This window comes from Leucopleurus acutus, assembly GCF_964270905.1.
Source record: "Leucopleurus acutus genome assembly, chromosome: 7".
Lineage (NCBI taxonomy): Eukaryota > Metazoa > Chordata > Mammalia > Artiodactyla > Delphinidae > Leucopleurus > Leucopleurus acutus.
In genome coordinates this window covers 68,445,209-68,465,750 of record NC_139150.1, presented here as the reverse complement: position 1 = coordinate 68,465,750, position 20,542 = coordinate 68,445,209, and the positions used below count along the sequence as shown (strand labels likewise).

The following is a 20,542-nucleotide window of genomic DNA, read 5'->3' as shown; positions in this document are numbered from 1 at the left end:
CTTTCTCCACTGTACATTCCTGCCTCCTTTATCAAAGATAAGGTGACCATATGTGTGTGGGTTTATCTCTGGGCTTTCTATCCTGTTCCATTGATCTATATTTCTGTTTTTGTGCCAGTACCATACTATCTTGATTACTGTAGCTTTGTAGTATAGTCTGAAGTCAGGGAGTCTGATTCCTCCAGCTCCGTTTTACGTTCTCAAGATTGCTTTGGATATTCGGGGTCTTTTGTGTTTCCATAAAAATTGTGAATTTTTTTGCTCTAGTTCTGTGAAAAATGCCAGTGGTAGTTTGATAGGGATTGCACTGAATCTGTAGATTGCTTTGGGTAGTAGAGTCATTTTCACAATGTTGATTCTTCTAATCCAAGAACATGGTATATCTCTCCATCTATTTGTATCATCTTTAATTTCTTTCATCAGTGTCTTATAATTTTCTGCATACAGGTCTTTTGTCTCCTTAGGTAGGTTTATTCCTAGATATTTTATTCTTTTTGTTGCAATGGTAAATGGGAGTGTTTTCTTTGGTTTCACTTTCAGATTTTTCATCATTAGTGTATAGGAATGCAAGAGATTTCTGTGCATTAATTTTGTATCCTGCAACTTTACCAAATTCATTGGTTAGCTCTAGTAGTTTTCTGGTAGCATCTTTAGGATTCTCTATGTATAGTATCATGTCATCTGCAAACAGTGACAGCTTTACTTCTTCTTTTCCAATTTGGATTCCTTTTATTTCCTTTTCTTCTCTGATTGCTGTGGCTAAAACTTCCAAAACTATATTGAATAAGAGTGGTGAGAGTGGGCAACCTTGTCTTCTTCCTGATCTTAGTGGAAATGGTTTCAGTTTTTCACCATTGAGGACAGTGTTGGCTGTGGGTTTGTCATATATGGCCTTTATTATGTTGAGGAAAGTTCCCTCTATGCCTACTCTCTGCAGGGTTTTTATCATACATGGGTGTTGAATTTCGTCAAAAGCTTTCTCTGCATCTATTGAGATGATCATATGGTTTTTCTCCTTCAATTTGTTAATATGGTTTATCCCATTGATAGATTTGTATATATTGAAGAATCCTTGCATTCCTGGAATAAACCCCACTTGATCATGGTGTATGATCCTTTTAATGTGCTGTTGGATTCTGTTTGCTAGTATTTTGTTGAGGATTTTTGCATCTATGTTCATCAGTGATATTGGCCTGTAGTTTTCGTTCTCTGTGACATCCTTGTCTGGTTTTGGTATCAAGGTGATGGTGGCCTCATAGAATGAATTTGGGAGTGTTCCTCCCTCTGCTATATTTTGGAAGACTTTGAGAAGGATAGGTGTTAGCTCTTCTCTAAATGTTTGATAGAATTTGCCTTGTGAAGCCATCTGGTCCTGGGCTTTTGTTTGTTGGAAGATTTTTAATCACAGTTTCAATTTCAGTGCCTGTGATTGGTCTGTTCATATTTTCTATTTCTTCCTGATTAAGTCTTGGCAGGTTGTGCATTTCTAAGAATTTGTCCATTTCTTCCAGGTTGTTCATTTTATTGGCATAAAGTTGCTTGTAGTAATCTCTCATGAGCTTTTTTATTTCTGCAGTGTCAGTTGTTACTTCTCCTTTTTCATTTCTAATTCTATTGATTTGAGTCTTCTCCCTTTTTTTCTTGATGAGTCTGGCTAATGGTTTATCTATTTTGTTTATCTTCTCAAAGAACCAGCTTGTAGTTTTATTGATCTTTGCTATTGTTTCCTTCATGTCTTTTTCATTTATTTCTGATCTGATTTTTATGATTTCTTTCCTTCTGCTAACTTTGGGGTTTTTTCTTCTTCTTTCTCTAATTGCTTTAGGTGCAAGGTTAGGTTGTTTATTCGAGACGTTTCCTGTTTCTTAAGGTGGGCTTGTATTGCTATAAACTTCCCTCTTAGAACTGCTTTTGCTGCATCCCATAGGTTTTGGGTCATCGTGTCTCCATTGTCATTTGTTTCTAGGTATTTTTTGATTTCCTCTTTGATTTCTTCAGTGATCACTTCGTTATTAAGTAGTGTATTGTTTAGCCTCCATGTGTTTGTATTTTTTACAGATCTTCTCCTGTAATTGATATCTAGTCTCATGGCGTTGTGGTTGGAAAAGATACTTGATACAATTTCAATTTTCTTAAATTTACCAAGGCTTGATTTGTGACCCAAGATATGATCTATCCTGGAGAATGTTCCATAAGCACTTGAGAAATATGTGTATTCTGTTGTTTTTGGATGGAGTGGCCTGTAAATATCAGTTAAGTCCATCTTGTTTAATGTATCATTTAAAGCTTGTGTTTCCTTATTTATTTTCATTTTGGATGATCTGTCCATTGGTGAAAGTACTGTGTTTGGGGTCTCCTTTTCACAGGCTGCAGGTTCGTAGTTCCCATTGTTTTTGGGATCTGTCCCCCGTGGCTGAGGTTGATTCAGTGGGTTGTGTAGGCTTCCTGGTGGAGGGGACTAGTGCCTGTGTTCTGGTGGATGAGGCTGGATCTTGTCTGTCTGGTGGGCAGGTCCACGTTTGGTGGTGTGTTTTGGGGTGTCTGTGGCCTTATTATGATTTTAGGCAGCCTCTCTGCTAATGGGTGGGGTTGTGTTCCTGTCTTGCTAGTTGTTTGGCATAGGATGTCCAGCACTGTAGCTTGCTGGTGGTTGAGTGAAGCTGGGTGCTGGTGTTGAGATGGAGATCTCTGGGAGATTTTTGCTGTTTGATATTAAGTGGAGCTGGGAGGTCTCTTGTGGACCAGTGTCCTGAAGTTGGCTCTCCCACCTCAGAGACACAGCACTGACTCCTGGCTGTAGCACCAAGAGCCTTTCATCCACACAGCTCAGAATAAAAGGGAGAAAACGTAGAGAGAAAGAATTAGTAGAAGTAGGAAGAAAGAAAGAAAGAAGGAAAGAAAGAAAGGAGGGAAGGAAGGAAGAAGGAAAGAAGGAAAGAAAGAAAGGAGGGAGGGAGGAAGGAAAGAAGGAGGGAAGGAAGGAAAAAGGAAAGAAAGAAAGAAGATACAGTAAAATAAAATAAAGTAAAATATAATAAAGTTATTAAATTAAAAAATATTTAGAAAAAAAGGGACAGATAGAACCTTAGGGAAAATGGTGGAAGCAAAGCTATACAGACAAAATCTCACACAGAAGCATACACATACACACTCACAAAAAGAGGAAAAGGGGAAAAAAATTATAAATCTTGCTCTCAAAGTCCACCTCCTCAATTTGGGATGATTCGTTGTCTAAAGGAGGGAAAGAAGGAAGGAAGGTAAAGTTATTAAAATTAAAATTATTAAGGAAAAAAACGGACGGATAGAACCCTAGGACAAATGGTGGAAGCAAAGCTATACAGACAACATCTCACACAGAAGCATACACATACACACTCACAAAAAGGGGAAAAGGGGAAAAAATAATAAATCTTGCTCTCAAAGTCCACCTCTTCAATTTGGGATGACTCCTTGTCTATTCAGGTATTCCACAGATGCAGGGTACATCAAGTTGATTGTGGAGCTTTAATCCGCTGCTCCTGAGGCTGCTGGGAGAAATTTCCCTTTCTCTTCTTTGTTCACACAGCTCCCGCGGCTCAGCTTTGGATTTGGCCCCGCCTCTGCGTGTAGGTCGCCGGAGGGCGTCTGTTTTTTGCTCAGACAGGACAGGGTTAAAGGAGCCGCTGATGCGGGGGCTCTGGCTCACTCAGGCGGGGGGGGGGGGGGGGGGAAGGGGGGGCGGTGGGGGGAGGGAGGGGCGCCGAGTGCGGGGCGAGCCTGCGGCGGCAGAGGCCGGCGTGACATTGCAACAGCCTGAGGCCCGCCGTGCGTTCTCCTGGGGAAGTTGTCCCTGGATCCCGGGAACCTGGCAGTGGCGGGCTGCACAGGCTCCCCAGACGGAGGGTGTGGATAGTGACCTGTGCTCGCACACAGGCTTCTTGGTGGCGGCAGCAGCAGCCTTAGCGTCTCATGCCTGCCTCTGGGGTCCATGCTTTCAGCCGCGGCTCGCGCCCGTCTCTGGAGCTCCTTTAAGCAGCGCTTTTAAACCCCTCTCCTCGCGCACCAGGAAACAGGGAAGAAAAAGTCTCTTGCCTCTTCAGCAGCTCCAGACCTTTTCCCAGACTCCCTCCTGCAGGCTGTGTTCACGCAGCCAACCCCAGTCCTCTCCCTGCGCTCCGACCAAAGCCCGAGCCTCAGCTCACAGCCCCGCCCGCCCCGGCAGGTGAGCAGACAAGCCTCTCGGGCTGGTGAGTGCTGGTCGGCACCGATCCTCTGTGTGGGAATCTCCCTGCTTTGCCCTCCGCACCCCTGTTGCTGTGCTCTCCTCCATGGCTCTAAAGCTCCCCCGCTCCGCCTCCCGCAGTCTCTGCCCGCAAAGGGGCTTCCTAGTGTGTGGAAACCTTTCCTCCTTCACAGCTCCTTCCCACTGGTGCAGGTCCCGTCCCTATTCTTTTGTCTCTGTTTTTTGTTTTCTTCTTTTGCCCTACCCAGGTTCGTGGGGGGTTTCTTGCCTTTTGGGAGGTCTGAGGTCTTCTGCCAGCATTCAGTAGGTGTTCTGTAGGAGTTGCTCCGCGTGTAGATGTATTTCTGGTGTATCTGTGGGGAGGAAGGTGATCTCCACATCTTACTCTTCCGCCATCTTCCCGTCCCCGATTTTTTTTTAAGGTATACATCTAGTTTCAGAGTAAATAGTACTCCCACTTGCTTTTATTTACACTTCATTTATATGCAAATTATAGACAGTGCTTGTTGAATTATGCATACTTCCAGCTCAGATAATTAATGGTGGGCTTCACTTTTATAGTTTTCTTAAATTAATGGCTTTTAGAAGTACAAGAACTGAAATGCAAACCTTAATGAGGAATATGTCTTTGATGAAAATTGAAAATAATAAAGGAAGCAAAGACCCCAAAAGTTTTATTTTCTCATGGCCTAGGATGGATGTTCTTACAAAACAAGAATGCATCTCATGAGATATCAAAATATGACCCATCAGAGCTAGGAAGGTGCTTCAGAACCCAGCTAGGTTTTTGCAATTTCTGTCATGCATTGGTTCATTCACCAAGTATTTATTGTGTCTACTATGTACCAAGCACGGTTCTAGCAAGGATGGAGTGATTGAGGCCCTGAGAAGTTGAGTGACTTGTCCAAGCAAAACCAGCTAATAAGAAGCAAAGCCAAGACGCTAGGCCATATCTCTGCAGTCACTTTCACCTCCCTGAGTTTGTTTTCTTAACTCTTAAAAATCAAAATGAGCTTAATATTGTCTAATAACATCTGCCATTACTATCCAAGCACTTGTTCTGTGCCAGGCAGTTTGCCAGACACTTCATGTGTGTGGAAATCCTCAGAACTACTAGACATTGTTATTCCTCCCATTTTACAGAGAAAGGAACTGAGATTTAGAGCGATTAAATAATTTGTCTCAGGGCACAGAGCTGGTAATTGATGAGCAAGGATTTCAGTACTGGTCATAGTAGTCCAGAGAACCTACTTTTAATCTTTAACAGGATTGCTTTGGAGAACTCTGTTAAATATGTATGCCCCAGAACCTTGCACAGAGGAGATGCTTAGTGAGTATTTGTCGAATTTAAATAAGTTAGGATGGCCAATTTGTGCGACCAGCTAATGTCCAGTAATGTTTTTTAAGCCAAGAAAATATCACTCTGATGTACTAAAAACTTCTAATGAGAATATTAGCTGTCAATTATACAAGTAAACCATTACATTGGAACAAAATGGACACATGTGCCAGCCAACACATGGATACAATTTGCTTTTTGCTAATTGGTATGAGGTCCATCCCAGCAGATGTCAGGATGAACCGCCATTACTAACCATAAATTGACACATCAGACCTTGGCTTCAGGAGCTCTTTTCTTCCTTCCAATGAGACTGGTAACTAAATAAGAGTACACGTGCTACTGGGCAGTGATAACTGGAATGAGACCACAGAGTCCAAAGAAGGGAAATAGTCCAGAAGAAAACGAAAGAAGGAATTACCTGGGCTGTGAGATTGGAAATGGTAAGGTACTTTGACAGTCGGGGAAACACTTAACCAAACTGTTGATGCATGAAAGGTTGATGCTTCCACAGCAGGAACAATATGGGAGGCTGGGTGAGGCAGATGGTTGTACAGCTGGAATGCTAGTCTGTATTTCCCTGAGGCTCTTTATTTGCTGACATTCAGAGCATAGGCTAGTATTATGATGATGATGATCATTATGTGTCCAAAGTCGGGTATATTTTGAGCATTATTGGCCCTGTCTTTCTTTAGGAATGAGTATAACCTAGATTCCTAACATCTAGGAATGCGTGCTTATATAGTCAGAGAGACCTAGATTTGAATTTCATATCCAGTTCAAGATCTGGGTACAGCGGAAGTGCCCAGCCTTTACCTACCCCTAGTTAATGATGAAGACCTGAAATTTTACAAAGAAAAAATATTTTTAAACCTTTTTTTTTTCAATGAGTTCCTAATCCAATACTAGGTACATTTAGATGTCCACTAATGACTAATTGGCTTCTTGATTAAGACTCATAAGCATCAAATTTTGAAACACAGAGGTTTTCAATAATATGTTGGTGTAAACTTAGCACCTTTAAATCCTTAGTCCGATTCCTTACTTTCTGCCTTTTGACTGGGAATGGTCTATGGTTCAGGGATGATATTTTTTAGATGAGAAATATGTTCAAATAATTTGATTCTGACTTGTGATGCTGTATCAATGAACAGACATGCAAAGGTACAAAAAAATTAAACAATAATAAAATAAGAGTTACATACTTAGTAAGTGAGCTAACCGGGAAAGGGGCCACACCTATGAAATGAGGACTCTCCCAGGATATCCAGTCCACGTGCCATGTCATAAAGTGTGGAGATGGTACTCTGTTCCCTCCCAGGATGCTCAAAATCAAGCTAAGGATTGGCTACTGCTCAAACCACATGGGTGCTCCCACATCACAAGAGGGGGCCCTTCTCTTCCCTGTGATAGAGCATGGCGTGGGAGATGAAGCCCTCATCACACCTAGGATCCTGAAACAGTGACTTGTGGCCAGAGGAAAAGAATAGGGACTCTAATCAGCTGAATGCCTTGCCTGGGAAAAATTGATTTCTTGGCACTGGCAATTCCAGGGCTCAGGGAATCTGGTCTCCAGAATCCAGCTGAACCCCTTGCTTTAAAGGAATTTGCTTTCGAAGTGAATGTCTCAAGCTCCACTTTGAAAAATTGATGACTTTTTTCCCATAACCCATTAAATAGTGCTTAGGTCCCCAGAAGGAGTCTGAGTCTTTGGCTGAAATATTTTCCTTCTAAGAAAGGGAAGGAGTAGGGGGAAGCATTTAAGAATAAGGTTGTGGCTACTCACCGTGGTTAATGCTTTCCCCAATTTAATCAAGCCCACTGGTCTTCCAGACATCCCAGCTAACAAAAGGCCCAAGAAAAACCACAACCACTGAAAGAAAGAAATGGTTATTGTGAAATTTAATAGAACCATGTGAATGATAATGAAAACATATATTAAAAACTTGAAATTAATAGAACATAAGCCTGTTTGGGGCAATAGACTGTGTTCATCGTTAAAGATATTCAAAAGATTACCATATACATGTTTACCTTTTCCTTTTAATGAAGCTCTCAAAAGCCATGGCAGAAGTGTTCTATGTGACTGCCCAAGGTCAGCTCTTCAGACAAGTGAGATAGCTTTCATCCAGGTCAACTCCAGGATTCATTTCTCTGGACAAAATTGGATGGCGTTATCAAAGCAAAAAATGAGATTGTTTCTCAAAGTGGAAAGCTTTGAAAGAAAAAGTGTTTGGCAATAATAAATGAGAGACTCTCTGAGAGCATCCTGTTATCTGAGCATGTTTTAAAGGATCCCAGTTTTGCAAAAAGGGCATCAACAGGACACCACTACCATCCGGTGCAAGCGTGGGTTTCCCTATAGTGGGATGGATAAGAAACACTGCATTTTGAGTGTCTGATTTTGGCTGATGTTTGAAAGAAACTTTAAAAGTGCTCATACTATAAGCCTAAGATTGCACAAAGCCCAGGGCTAGAAGCATAACTGGATAGAACATAGTTAGGGGTGGAGAACAGGAGAGAAAGCATTCCCAAGAACGTCTACTGTGCCACCCCCGTGGAGAGCAGCACAAGCGAGCATCTGCTGTTGATACTTGTGTGGCTCCAACGTCCTGGAGACTGGCCATCCTCAGGAATCTGTATTAATTGTGGTGATGGCTCCTTCTGTGTGGCTTTTCCTCATAATTCATGGGACCGTAAAATGAGCCAATGTATTTTGGAAACTATTGATCCTTCTTGTTAAATGTAATTAATCCCGTAGGCTTTCTGGCATATGGATTATTAGGATACATGGGTTGAAGCAATAGAAACTGATTCTCATGAAATTGAAGAGAAGGTAGAAAAGGGAGCAGGAGAGGGAGAGAGAATGTGGGGAATTGAGGGATTGAAGGCAAGACTGAGAAACCAAGCCTTGGAAAGGGCAGGAGCAGAGAGCCTCTGAGAAACCAGCAACAGGAACAGACATTCTCTTCAAAAGACTTACATCTCAGAAACTAGCTTTGGGATGGTTTGGCTTCCACCAATTTCACATCCTCAAGAGAGAATCTTAACGTCCCAGCTTGACCAATGCTTGGTCATTTATTTTGATTGCTAATTCTACCAGGACTGCGGGCAGTGAGGGAGAAGTAGCTGAATTGGTGGTCTTGGCTTTGAGCTATCAGATCACCTCAGTTAGCACTCACATTCTCTCCTCTTTCTGGTTCTCTTTCAGTCATCAAGGAAGTTTTTTCCCATCACGTTCTTCGGCTCCATCACCTGGATCGCAGTATTCTCTTACTTGATGGTCTGGTGGGCACATCAGGTAATGCCTTGAGAGTGACACACATCTGCCTGGATTTTCTCTTGGTTGCTAAGTGGCTAACCAGTGTGTTTGCTTTCTGAAACTGTCACAACAGTATTGCATCTAACAAATTACATATTCCAGGACTAAAGGAATTTATTCCACTTAACTTTCCCTCGTCTCCTGGCCCTTCCCTATAGTGTGGACTCAAATCGGCATAGCCCCAGACAGCCATGTGGAGGAAAGGCAAGTCTCACTGCTTCTTGCCCTCTACAGCCTGAAGCCAGGCCAACCCAGGCCTGGAGGAATGTCAGAGTTTTTCCTGGCTCAGCAGCACTTACTTTCTCTTGGGCAGCCACTCACCTCATGTTCTCATCCAACTGGCTCTTAGGGAAAGAACTGGAGACAAAATGGTCTCTTCCTTGAGCCTCCATTTACAAAAATGATGATGTATTTCCCTTTTACTACTTTTAATTCAATACCAGTCATAATGCCCATCACCAGAATAAACTCTCAGGAAGTGTTTGTTGCAACACATGAATGGAGGAATGTGATGCAAAGTTCTTACATTCTCAAAGATAGTAATGGTTACCATTATTGACTGAATGTATACTACATGTCAGGTAATTCACATCCCTTTGTCCTTGTACATGGGTATAATTTCTATGAGGGAGGTACTATTATTATCCACAGTTTACAGATAAAGAGTTAAGCTTAGAGCTAATTAAAAAAAAACATGCCCAGGATCATTTAGGTAGTAAAAAGCAGGACTGAGATTCTAACCCAGCACTCTGCAGCTCCAAAACTCATGCTTTTAATCTCTATTATAAACTACATAAATTCCAACTGCCCACTTGTATTCTTTGTCTAATATACCCTTAAAATTATTATACTTAACAGAAATAAAATATAGCAATTTGAAATAAGGAAATATACACCAAGGACATATGTGGATAGACTTCTCAACAAATGTTGCTGGAATAATTGGATTTCTCTATGCCAAAATAAATGAACTTAGACATTTACCACCTGCGATACTCAAAACTTAACTCAAAAAAAACAAAAAACAAAAAAAACTTAACTCAAAATGCACGATAGTTCTAAACGTAAGAGCTAAAAACATCTAGAAGAAAACAGAAAATCCCCATAACCATGGGATAGGCAAAGAGTTCTATGATATAACACGAAACCATGATCCATTAAAAAAAAAAATGATTAACTAAATGTCATCAAAAGTAAAACTTCTGCTCTTCAGAAAACCTCATTTAAAAAATGGAAAGACAGGCAATTCCCTGCCTGTCCAGTGGTTAGAACTCTGCGCTCTCACTGCCGAGGGCCCAGGTTCAGTCCCTGGTTGGGGAACTGAGATCCCATAAGCCACGTGGCACAGCCAAAAAAAAACCCAAAAAATTGGAAAGACAAACCACAGACTGAGAGAAAATATTTGCAAATCATCTCTCTCTGATAAAGCACTTGCATCCAGGATATATAAAAAGCTCTTGAAGCTCAATAATAGAGAAGGCAAGCGTCTACAGGCATCTTAATGTTTAAGATGGACAAAAGATTTGGGTAGATATTTCACCAAGAAAGGTATGCAAATGGCTAATAAGCACAAGAAAAGATATTCAACATCGTTATTCATTAGAGAATGCAAATTAAAACCACAGTGAGATACCACTTCACACTCACTTGGATGGACTTTATCAAAAAGACAGAAAATAACAAGGTTAGAGAGGATGTATAGAAATTGGAACCCTGATATGTTTCTGGTAAGAATGTAAAACACTGCAGCCACTTTGTAGACAGCTTGGCAGTTCCACAAAATGTTAAGCATAGAGTTACCATATGATCCAGTCATTCCACTGTCTATATACCCAAGAGAAATGAAAACATCTGCACAATTTATACACAAATGTTCACAGCAGCATCATTCATAATGGCCAAAAAGTAGAAACAATCCAGGTGTCCATCAACTTGTATGGGTAAATAAAATGTGGTATATCCACACAATGGAATATTATTCTACAATAAAAATGAATGAAATACTGATACATGCTACAGTGTAAATGAACCTCTAAAATATTATGCTAAGTGAAAACAGCCGGTCACAAGAGATCACATGCTGTATGATTCCATTTATATGAAATGTGAATAACAGGCAGATCTGTAGAAGCAGAAAGTAGGTAACAGTTGCCTAGGGTTGGGGGGGGGTTGGAGGGCAATGGGAAGTGACTGCTAACGGGTATAGAGTTTCTTCTTGGAATGACGAAAAATTGAACTTAAATTCTGGTGATAGTTGCACAACTCTATAAATATACTAAAAAACCGCTGAATCATATACTTTATTTATTGATTGATTGATTGATTGCGGTACGCGGGCCTCTCACTGTTGTGGCCTCTCCCGCTGTGGAGCACAGGCTCCGGACGCGCAGGCTCAGCGGCCATGGCTCACGGGCCCAGCCGCTCCGTGGCACGTGGGATCCTCCCGGACCCGGGCACGAACCCGTGTCCCCTGCATCGGCAGGCGGACTCTCAACCACTGCGCCACCAGGGAAGCCCTGAATCATATACTTTAAATGGGTGACTTTTAGGGTATGTGAATTATATCTCAATAAAGTTGTTCAAAAATAAACATAAGGGGCTTCCCTGGTGGCGCAGTGGTTGAGAGTCCGCCTGCCGATGCAGGGGACACGGGTTCGTGCCCGGGTCCGGGAGGATCCCACGTGCCACGGAGCGGCTGGGCCCGTGAGCCATGGCCGCTGAGCCTGCGCGTCCGGAGCCTGTGCTCCACAGCGGGAGAGGCCACAACAGTGAGAGGCCCGCGTACCGCAATCAATCAATCAATCAATAAAAATAAACATAAGATACCACTTCACAACCATTAGGATGAGTACAACCAAAAAGACAGACAATACCATGTTGATGAGGATGTGGAGAAACAGGACTGCATATATTTGTCAAAGCTCACAGAACAGTATGCTCTTTTTAAAGGGTGAATTTTACTGTATGGAAATTACACCTTAATTTTTTCAGAAAGAAGATATGGCATCACTAACAAAATCCACTGGAAATGTTGGCTGATAAACCAAGCATTATTCCTACAAGATATTTATATTATTCCTATCACAGTTATTTTACTGACATTTGACCTCAGATTACTCTTCCTTAATATTTCCAAAAATCCTCGGCCCCCTGAAGAAGTTCTGTTTGCCCCAAAGTCATTATTTTCTACATTTGTTGAAAGATGTTTGCTACCGATACCCAGCAGAAATCATTGCAGAAAGTAAGCTGCTTCTCAGCTTCCAGATTTCCAGGCTAAAAGGAGTGTTTGTTTGCCATTTATAGATATATAATGGCCTTTCCTAATAATCATTTTTATTCTTCCAAGTACTGATAAAGGAAAAATAGTTATTTTTTTCACTTATTGGAATATATTGTTTTCTAGATATTTCTCTTTAGTCATCCTAGGAAACATCATCCTACAGGCTTCCATCTCTTTCTCTACTCTTTAATGATTATCTTCATTCCACAATCCTGTTTCCTTTTCATTCCCTTGTAGATAAATACAAACACAATGCCTGGAACAATAATAATTACTAAAAAAAGCCCAGAAATATAAAGTGCATAAAGAGAAGCCTTACTAGCAAATAATGAATGAGAAATTCCTCTTTCTTTTCTCCAAAGAAATGCTTTTCCCTTTCAAAATATCCAGACAGCTGATCAAAATAGCAGATTCTGTTCTAAGTCTGTAGCTCTAATTCTGTCATTTGTACTTCTAAACTGTAAGCTATAAAGATAACAAGTGCACCATTTGGTGCTCAACTATTTTGTTATCCACAGTTTTACCAATAATAAATGCTAGTTAATACAATTATTTGGCTACTGTTTGGCCAAAAATAAATGCCCTTCACATAAAACACTTTGTGCATACTTTCCTGTTTGGGGAGTTTTTTGTTTTTACATCTTGAATCTTCATCTTAGTAAATTTCATGGGTGAAGAAAACCTGTGATTCAAATCTATCCCTCATCTAGTTAACTGGATGTTAATTCTCGGTTAATGCTAAGAGGCAGATACAACCTCACGTCTCATTTAGCCAATATGACATTTTGCAGATCCTCACTGAACCACAGCAAGGAACTGGATCATGGAATATTGGAGCAGCACTAGATATGGATTCTGAGTGGCCTCGTTATTTATTTCTATTAGAAAACAAAGGAATTTCCCCCAAGAGACTACTGAGGTCCTTTCTAGCTGTAAACTCCTCTGATGCTCCCCAATTTGATCAGAGTGCTGTCCCATCCATGCACCCATCACCTTGCCTCTGACTCGCCAAAAGCCCACTTCAGTGAAATAGACTCACAAGGAGCTTCTGAAAACGGGTTCTCCTTCAGTGAAAGTGTTTCTAGAGCCACCCAGAGTCATCAGGGTTTTGATGTACAGTGAAAATTCGTCATGATTCATGTGACTTCCCACTTTGTAAACTGACCCTGCTAAACCAGCTTCTGTCCCTGCTGCCGGAACCCTGAGGGTTGCACGCTGATATGTTGGAGAGGGACAGGAGTAGTGTCTGAGTTATCACAGCTGATATTTATTGAACATTTTCTTTATGCCTGACACCAGTTGCTATTTGCTTTATATGCATCATCACATTCAATCGTCCCAACAACTCTGAGGGTAGATATTATTATCCCCATTTTACACATGAGAAAAACTGAGACTCGGGGAAGTTGGCCACTGTGCCCAAGGAGTGGCAGGCTAGGATTTGCACCCAGGGCTTTTTGTACCCCATGCTAGCACTCTTAACCACACTACCATTAACAACCTCTCTTCAATTTCTGCAATTTTCTGTCGGTAGTGGCATTCAAACTCCAGATACAAATTTTTTTTAAATAGTCACTGCTTTAAAACTCCCTCTAAGATTTTAAATTACTAAGAACGTATTAGATAGTCTGGAACTTATTGAGGGCGACAATCATTTAGTCAGCATCTTCACAGTCTTTGAAAATGTTTCACTCCACGGACTTCCCTGGTGGCGCACTGGTTAAGAATCCTCCTGCCAATGCAGGGGACACGGGATCGAGCACTGTTCCAGGAAGGTCCCACATGCCGCGGAGCAACTAAGCCCGTGCGCCACAACTACTGAGCCCGCAAGCTACAACTCCTGAAGCCCACGCTCCTAGAGCCCGTGCTCTGCAACAAAGAGAAGCCACCACAACGATAAGCCCGCACACCGCAACGAAGAGTAGCCCCCGCTCGCCACAACTAGAGAAAGCCCATGCGCAGCACCAAAGACCCAGTGCAGCCAAAAATGAATAAATAAATAAATTTGTAAAAAGAAAATGTTTCACTCCAAATCTAACAAAAAGTGTCATCAGGGAGAATATTTTGCTCAAATAGGGCACTTTTGTACAAAACTCTTGTTTAACTTTTTCTAGGAGAGTCAGTAAAAATCATGCTAGTAAAATCATCTAAGTATGCAGATTGATTTGTTTATTCAGCAAATAGGTATTGAGAGCCTACTATGTACCAGGCTATGTTCTGCTTATTAGGGAGACCATAGTGATTAAGGCCATGACCCTGCTCACGTAGATGTCACTTTCTAACGGGGAGCAGTGAATCTGTGCACCACGAGGACAGGTAAACTAGTTCAGCTCACCAGGCTCTAGAGCAGGCATGACCATCAAAATAAAAATAGCTCCCAGCTATGTTTTTAAGCTAGTGGGAACCGGGCGATTCCTATAAATCGAAACAGAGATTTAGAAATAGGTTTATTCTAGAAATAGACCCAGAGACATAGAAAACAAACTTATGGTTACCAAAGGGGAAATGGGGGGAGGGATAAATTAGGAGTTTGGAATTAACATAAACACGCTACTATGTATAAAATAGATAACCAACAAAGACCTACTGTATAGCACAGGGAACTATATTCAATATTTTGTAGTAACCTATAAGGGAAAAGAATCTGAAATATATATATATATATATATATATATATATATATATATAACTGTACACTTGAAACTAACTTTGCTGGACACCTGAAACTAACACAGCATTGTAAATCAACTATATTTCAATTTTTTAAAAAAGAAATAAGTTTATTCTATTCCCCCAAAACCTTTATTCTTACATGCTACTTTGGCCCTTTACATTTTCTCAAAAAAAATGCTGGACGTCATCAGGTAGGAAACCAAACTGAAAGAATTGTCATAAAGGTTTTCAGAACTGCAGCTCACCAACTCCAGAAAATACATAAAGCTTTTAAAAGAAAGACAACAAGAAGACAAACACATTTCTCAAGAGACTGGAGGAGCATACATTGAAGGCTAGACTAACTGTCCAAAAGAGAAGTCATCAGTCTTAAAAGGCAAAGACCAAAAGAATAAATGTGCCCCTGTCACTTTTCAATGATGACATACATCATTGTCAAACCCATTTACAAAGGGTTTTTCCATAAATTATAATTTAGTCCTCACAACCACCTTATAAGGTAAGTATTATCGTACCCACTTTATGGATCAGAAAACGAGGATAAAAATATAAGTAACACAGCTGTGTGTTATATATGAAAGTTGTTAAGAGACTCAATCCTAAGAGTTCTCATCACAAGGAAAAAGAATTTTTTTCTATTTCTTTAATTGTATATCTATCTGAGATGATGGATGTTCATTAAACATATGATAAACATTTCATGATGTATGTAAGTCAAATCATTATGTTCTATACCTTAAATTTATGCAGTGCTGTATGTCAATTATATCTCAATAAAACTGGAAGGAAAAAAAAAAAGAAAGTGAGGATCAAAGATATTGCCCAATTGGTCCAGTTAGCAATAGGTCAAGTACTTAATAAATTCCAGAGCCAGACCTTAGACCAAGGTCCTCTGATTCCCTAACTTGCTTTCTCCATGGCTGCCTTGCTGATTTACATTCCTGTGTTACAAAGCCCAAAAACACCCAAAATCAAGTTTGCTGTGAAAATGGTAGAGTCTAAAAGTGTTTAAGAGTGGGTTATAGACACTAGGAAATGTTAAGGAAAAATGGGAACACTGGGTGTCAATTCTTAATCTTCAATGATAAATCCAGGGGCAAATCTGCTACAGGATTTGGTGCCATTGTCAGGCACTGGCCCCTGTAGCCAATGACCAATTGGCATTTATAACTCTGATCTTCTGCTTCCCCTGCCTGGTCTTAATAAAAACCATATAGAGGCTGCACTCTAGTCTTCTATAGCTCTTTTTGGAGATGATCTGTTTAATCCTTATGTGAACATTCCTGATCCCTTGGGTCTGAATATCATTAAAATATAAAATCCTTTCTATCAATGATGGTGCCTTATTCCTTGTTATCATCTCAATACTCAGCACAGCACAGAGTAAGAACTCATTAAAAGAGAGTTGCATTCAAATGTTCGTGGTTTTGATGGTTTTGTGACTTCAGACACTCATATGTTTGTCCCTGTCGTTGCTTTTAGGTTGGAGAGACAATTGGCATTAGTGAAGAGATTATGGGTCTGACCATCTTGGCTGCTGGGACCTCCATCCCTGACCTGATCACCAGTGTCATAGTGGCCCGGAAGGGGCTCGGGGACATGGCTGTGTCCAGCTCTGTTGGAAGCAACATTTTTGACATCACTGTAGGGTGAGTAGAGCTAGTTGTATAAAGGTGCACATCAGCTCCACCACTGTCTTTGTCTTCTTAGAAGCTGTGAAGACATGACCAGGATCTCAGAGCCCGAAACCAACCAATACCAATAGAAAGTAAAGACTGGTAGTACCATTCAATTTCACCAACTCCAATTTTCATTTTCAGAGAACTTCATGAAGAATAAGTTATCCGTAGACAGGCAGAAACACATAACTTGCATACGGAGTGGGTGTTGTAGGAAATACTTCAAGAGAATTTCACCTATAAAATGGCATTGGCTATATGTCATGAATATTCAACATTCATAGGTGACTGAGATGCTCTGGTGGTTTCACTGTATTTTTTTCCATGTTCTAATTCTAATAAAAATCCCCACCAGCCTCAGATGAGATTTGGATTGGAAAGCAGACTGGAACAAACATAGGCCCAGAAAAAATATCCCATGTCCTTCCTTGGAAAATGCTGGCAGGTTTGGCATCATCATTTCTTTATCTGTGCTGGTGAAGATAGTCTAGGTTTTCTGAAAGTCAGAAGATGAGATCTGTTCTTACAGTTAAGCAAACTGAAGTTCTCAATATGAATAATCTCAAGCGGATCCGATTGGGGAGGGATGCTGTCATCTCTATCATTTCATTTAATGGGTCCAAGTAAAAGTAGTCTGATAAATAACCTTGAAGGACAGCCCCTTGAGAAAGACATGGGATATTATCCTTATGTTCCCGGAAGAACTGAGCTCTTGCATTTGAGTTTGGAAGACCACTAAAACGGATCTACTTTCTCATTGAACATCTTGAATATTGTTCTCTTTTATCTTTTCCACTACCTTATATAATAATTTTTTCATTCAGTATCTACCACATGCACTGTACATACATTTTTATCTATTTAAGCCACACGACGATCCTATGACGTATGTATTTTCATCCCCATTTTTCAGATAAGGAAACCAAAGGGCACAGAATTCACACAACTAGTAATGAGATAGCTGGGATTTGAACAGAGTCTGTGCTCTCAACTCCAGCACTACCTGTGCATAAAACGCTGCTCTGAGCTTCCACTGTCTGAACCACCTTTGAGTTCCAGAGATGCCCTCTCCTACCATTCTTTCTTCCTTTGCTGGCATCTCTCCCTCAGGAGCCCTCCCTGCTTGTCTGTCTGGAAAACTCCAATTTACCCTTCCAGTGTCAACTCAAATCCTGGTTTTTCTGATTCCCTTAAGTCTTGCCTGGGGGCTCGTGCTCCTGTATACTTTCTGTATATCTGTATCTCACACTCTTGTCGTGCTCCTGTCTATCAGTCTGCCTGCTAGACTGTGAACTCCCCAAGAACAAGAACTCCCCAAAGCCTAATACGATGCTTAATGCATGGCAGTGGTTTGGCAGATGTTTGTAGAATGAATGGATGAATGGATGGGTGGATGGATGAATGAATGAACGAGTAAATGAGTGAGTGAATGCCTGAAAAGGTGTATTTTAAAGGAAAGACATCCCTAGTATAAACAGTGTTTCTCAGTTCCACTGCCGACACTTTTAGAGTAGTTTTCTTGGTCAATATCTTGTATAAACAGAAAGAAAACATTCTGTAGCACAAAAAGAGAAAATCCTACACATTGGGAAAAATTACAATTGTTCTATGAGACAAATTTGTCGTGTTTTTGAAAAATAGTGAATTGCAAGATGCTTTTTGTTCATTGTTCTTAAATTTTATATATCTTGTAACTTAAATGAAACTTAAATGAAAGTTTAAAGAAAATCACCCCTAATCCTACTACCCCAAAACATTTAACTTTTGTGTGTTTTTCTCCTAATATTTCAGAAAGTTTTCTTAGTGAATCAATTTTGCCCTGTTGGAGGGCTTTTATTTTTCCATTTTAAAGCCATTTATGCCTAGCAAAGAGTAGGCATCTATTAGTAAATTAGTAAATCAACCATTTTTCTAAGTTTCTTCATAGCTCTCATAATTGACATTCTACAGCTTCAAAATATTCCATCCCGTTGCTTTCAGTTTAGCCTTTACCCTTTAGTAGGACCTTTGTATTTTTTTCAATTTTCTGGTATCATGGGTGTTTTATGAACACCTTTATGCAGAAACATCTCCTCTTTTAATTATTTTTTTAGGATAAATTTCTTCAAGAAATATTGATGGATTGAAGATTATAAACATTTCAATGGTTATTGATGTAGTATATTTTTCTAAAAAGTCTTTCCCAAGAGTTTATACCAATTTACAAAGTCATTAGCAATATATTGAGTGTAACAGTTTCTGAATAGTCTTGCTAGCATTTGCTTCTTGTTTATAGGATTCATACGTACTCAAGGTAAAGGATTTAAAAACTACATGTAAAGCATAAATATATATACGGCGTAATACACACCAACATATCAGCATATATAAAACATAAATACAAACCAACACCACTTTTTAAATTTATTATTGAAGTTAGATTGCTGTTTATGTTTATCCTTCTTTTTAAATATAGAATCATACCATGAACATTTACCTGTATCATTATGTTTATGATTTTTAATAGCTACGTAAAATTACATTGACTTATAGTTTGCTATTTAACAAGGTGCCTATTATTAGAGATTAAGTTATCCCTAATTTTTCACTACTCAAAATAACACTGAAATGATCACCTTTCTGAATAAAATTGCATCTGCATTTCGAATTATTCCTTGTGCTTAATCCCTGACAATAGAATTGATTGGTCAAAAGTATTAAAAATGTCATATTTCCCCCAAAGGGTTTTTATCTATTTGTAGTGCTGTCAACCACAACTTCACCAGAATTGGATGTGTGTGTGTGTGTCTGTGTGTGTGTGTGCGTGTGATTGTTATTCTCTGTCTCCATTTAAAAAAAATAATTTGGTCATTTTCACCACAGATTTCCATACCTTTTCTCCATTTATCATCTCCTCCTGTCATCCTGTACAGATCCTCCAATTCACCTCTTTAGGGCTAAGAGCAACACTTTAATCTCAACTAGGAAGGAAACCCAAAAAAATGATTTCAGATCAAATTCAGAAATCACCTGCAGCAGCCATGTCTTTGATCTTGTTCAACCGTAGAATACATTCTCTCTGTCCTCCCTAATTTGACTGGGAAATAGATCAGGGTTTCTCAAGTTCACCTGACTTCCTTGTAAATATGATTCCCTGCATCAGCCAGGCCTGAGTCCTAGTGAACCTAACAGGACACTCGTCTCCGATCACAGATTCCGAGAAGCTAACGCTCCGTCCTGTGCCTTCCTCAGCGTGCCTGACTGCGCCCCCTTCTACCCTGCTTCTCTCCCCCACAGGCTCCCACTGCCCTGGCTCCTGTACACCACCATTCACAGGTTCCAGCCCGTGGCCGTCAGCAGCAACGGCCTCTTCTGCGCCATCGTCCTCCTCTTCATCATGCTGCTCTTCGTCATCCTCTCCATCGCCCTCTGCAAATGGAGGATGAACAAAGTGCTGGGCTTCATCATGTTTGGCCTCTACTTTGGGTTCCTCGTGGTCAGCGTCCTCCTGGAAGACAGAATCCTCATGTGCCCTGTCTCCATCTAGCAGGAAAAGCCATATCTTGAGCCAACAAAATGGACTGTCCCTCCCCGCTCAGGGTTGTAGGCTCCTTGACCTCCGCTGGCGCACAGCCCTGGGCATTTCAAGTGTTCCTCCTTGGTGGCTTTGATAAGGGGGTGGCTTCGCGCTGGGCCCACTCATTTCTTGGGCTGCTCCCACCCTTGCCTCCTGCAGTGGCTCCATGCAAGAGACAAAGAGATCCCAGCATTTGGGGCTTCTCTCCCTGCACTGCTCACAGGTATTCCTCCCTGGTCATTGTCATGATGCAAAGAATGACAGAGGTGATATATATACATATAAAAAATATATATTATGTATAGATGCACATGCACACACCCCTGCCTGTTCCTGTATTATACCTCTCCTTCCACACCTATAGAGTAGTACATACCTGTATACAAATACAAAGAAAGAAAAATTATAAATATATATATATATAATCATATATATATATATATATATATAAATGCAACTGCATCTTTTCAG

At 40.5% G+C, this 20,542-nt stretch overlaps 1 protein-coding gene across 3 annotated transcripts in view; it reads left to right on the top strand.

Moving 5' to 3' along the window:
- Positions 1-20,041, top strand: part of SLC24A2 (solute carrier family 24 member 2) — a gene marked incomplete at both ends in the record, with an annotated part of 240,539 nt that extends 220,498 nt beyond the window's left edge. For all 3 annotated transcript variants that reach the window (XM_082843266.1, XM_082843265.1, XM_082843264.1), the window contains 3 exons: positions 8,773-8,862; positions 16,319-16,485; positions 19,792-20,041. In XM_082843266.1, coding sequence (XP_082699392.1) covers positions 8,773-8,862; positions 16,319-16,485; positions 19,792-20,041 — 507 coding nt within the window. The remainder of the gene's footprint in view (positions 1-8,772; positions 8,863-16,318; positions 16,486-19,791) is intronic.
- Between the last annotated feature and the right edge of the window lie 501 nt (positions 20,042-20,542).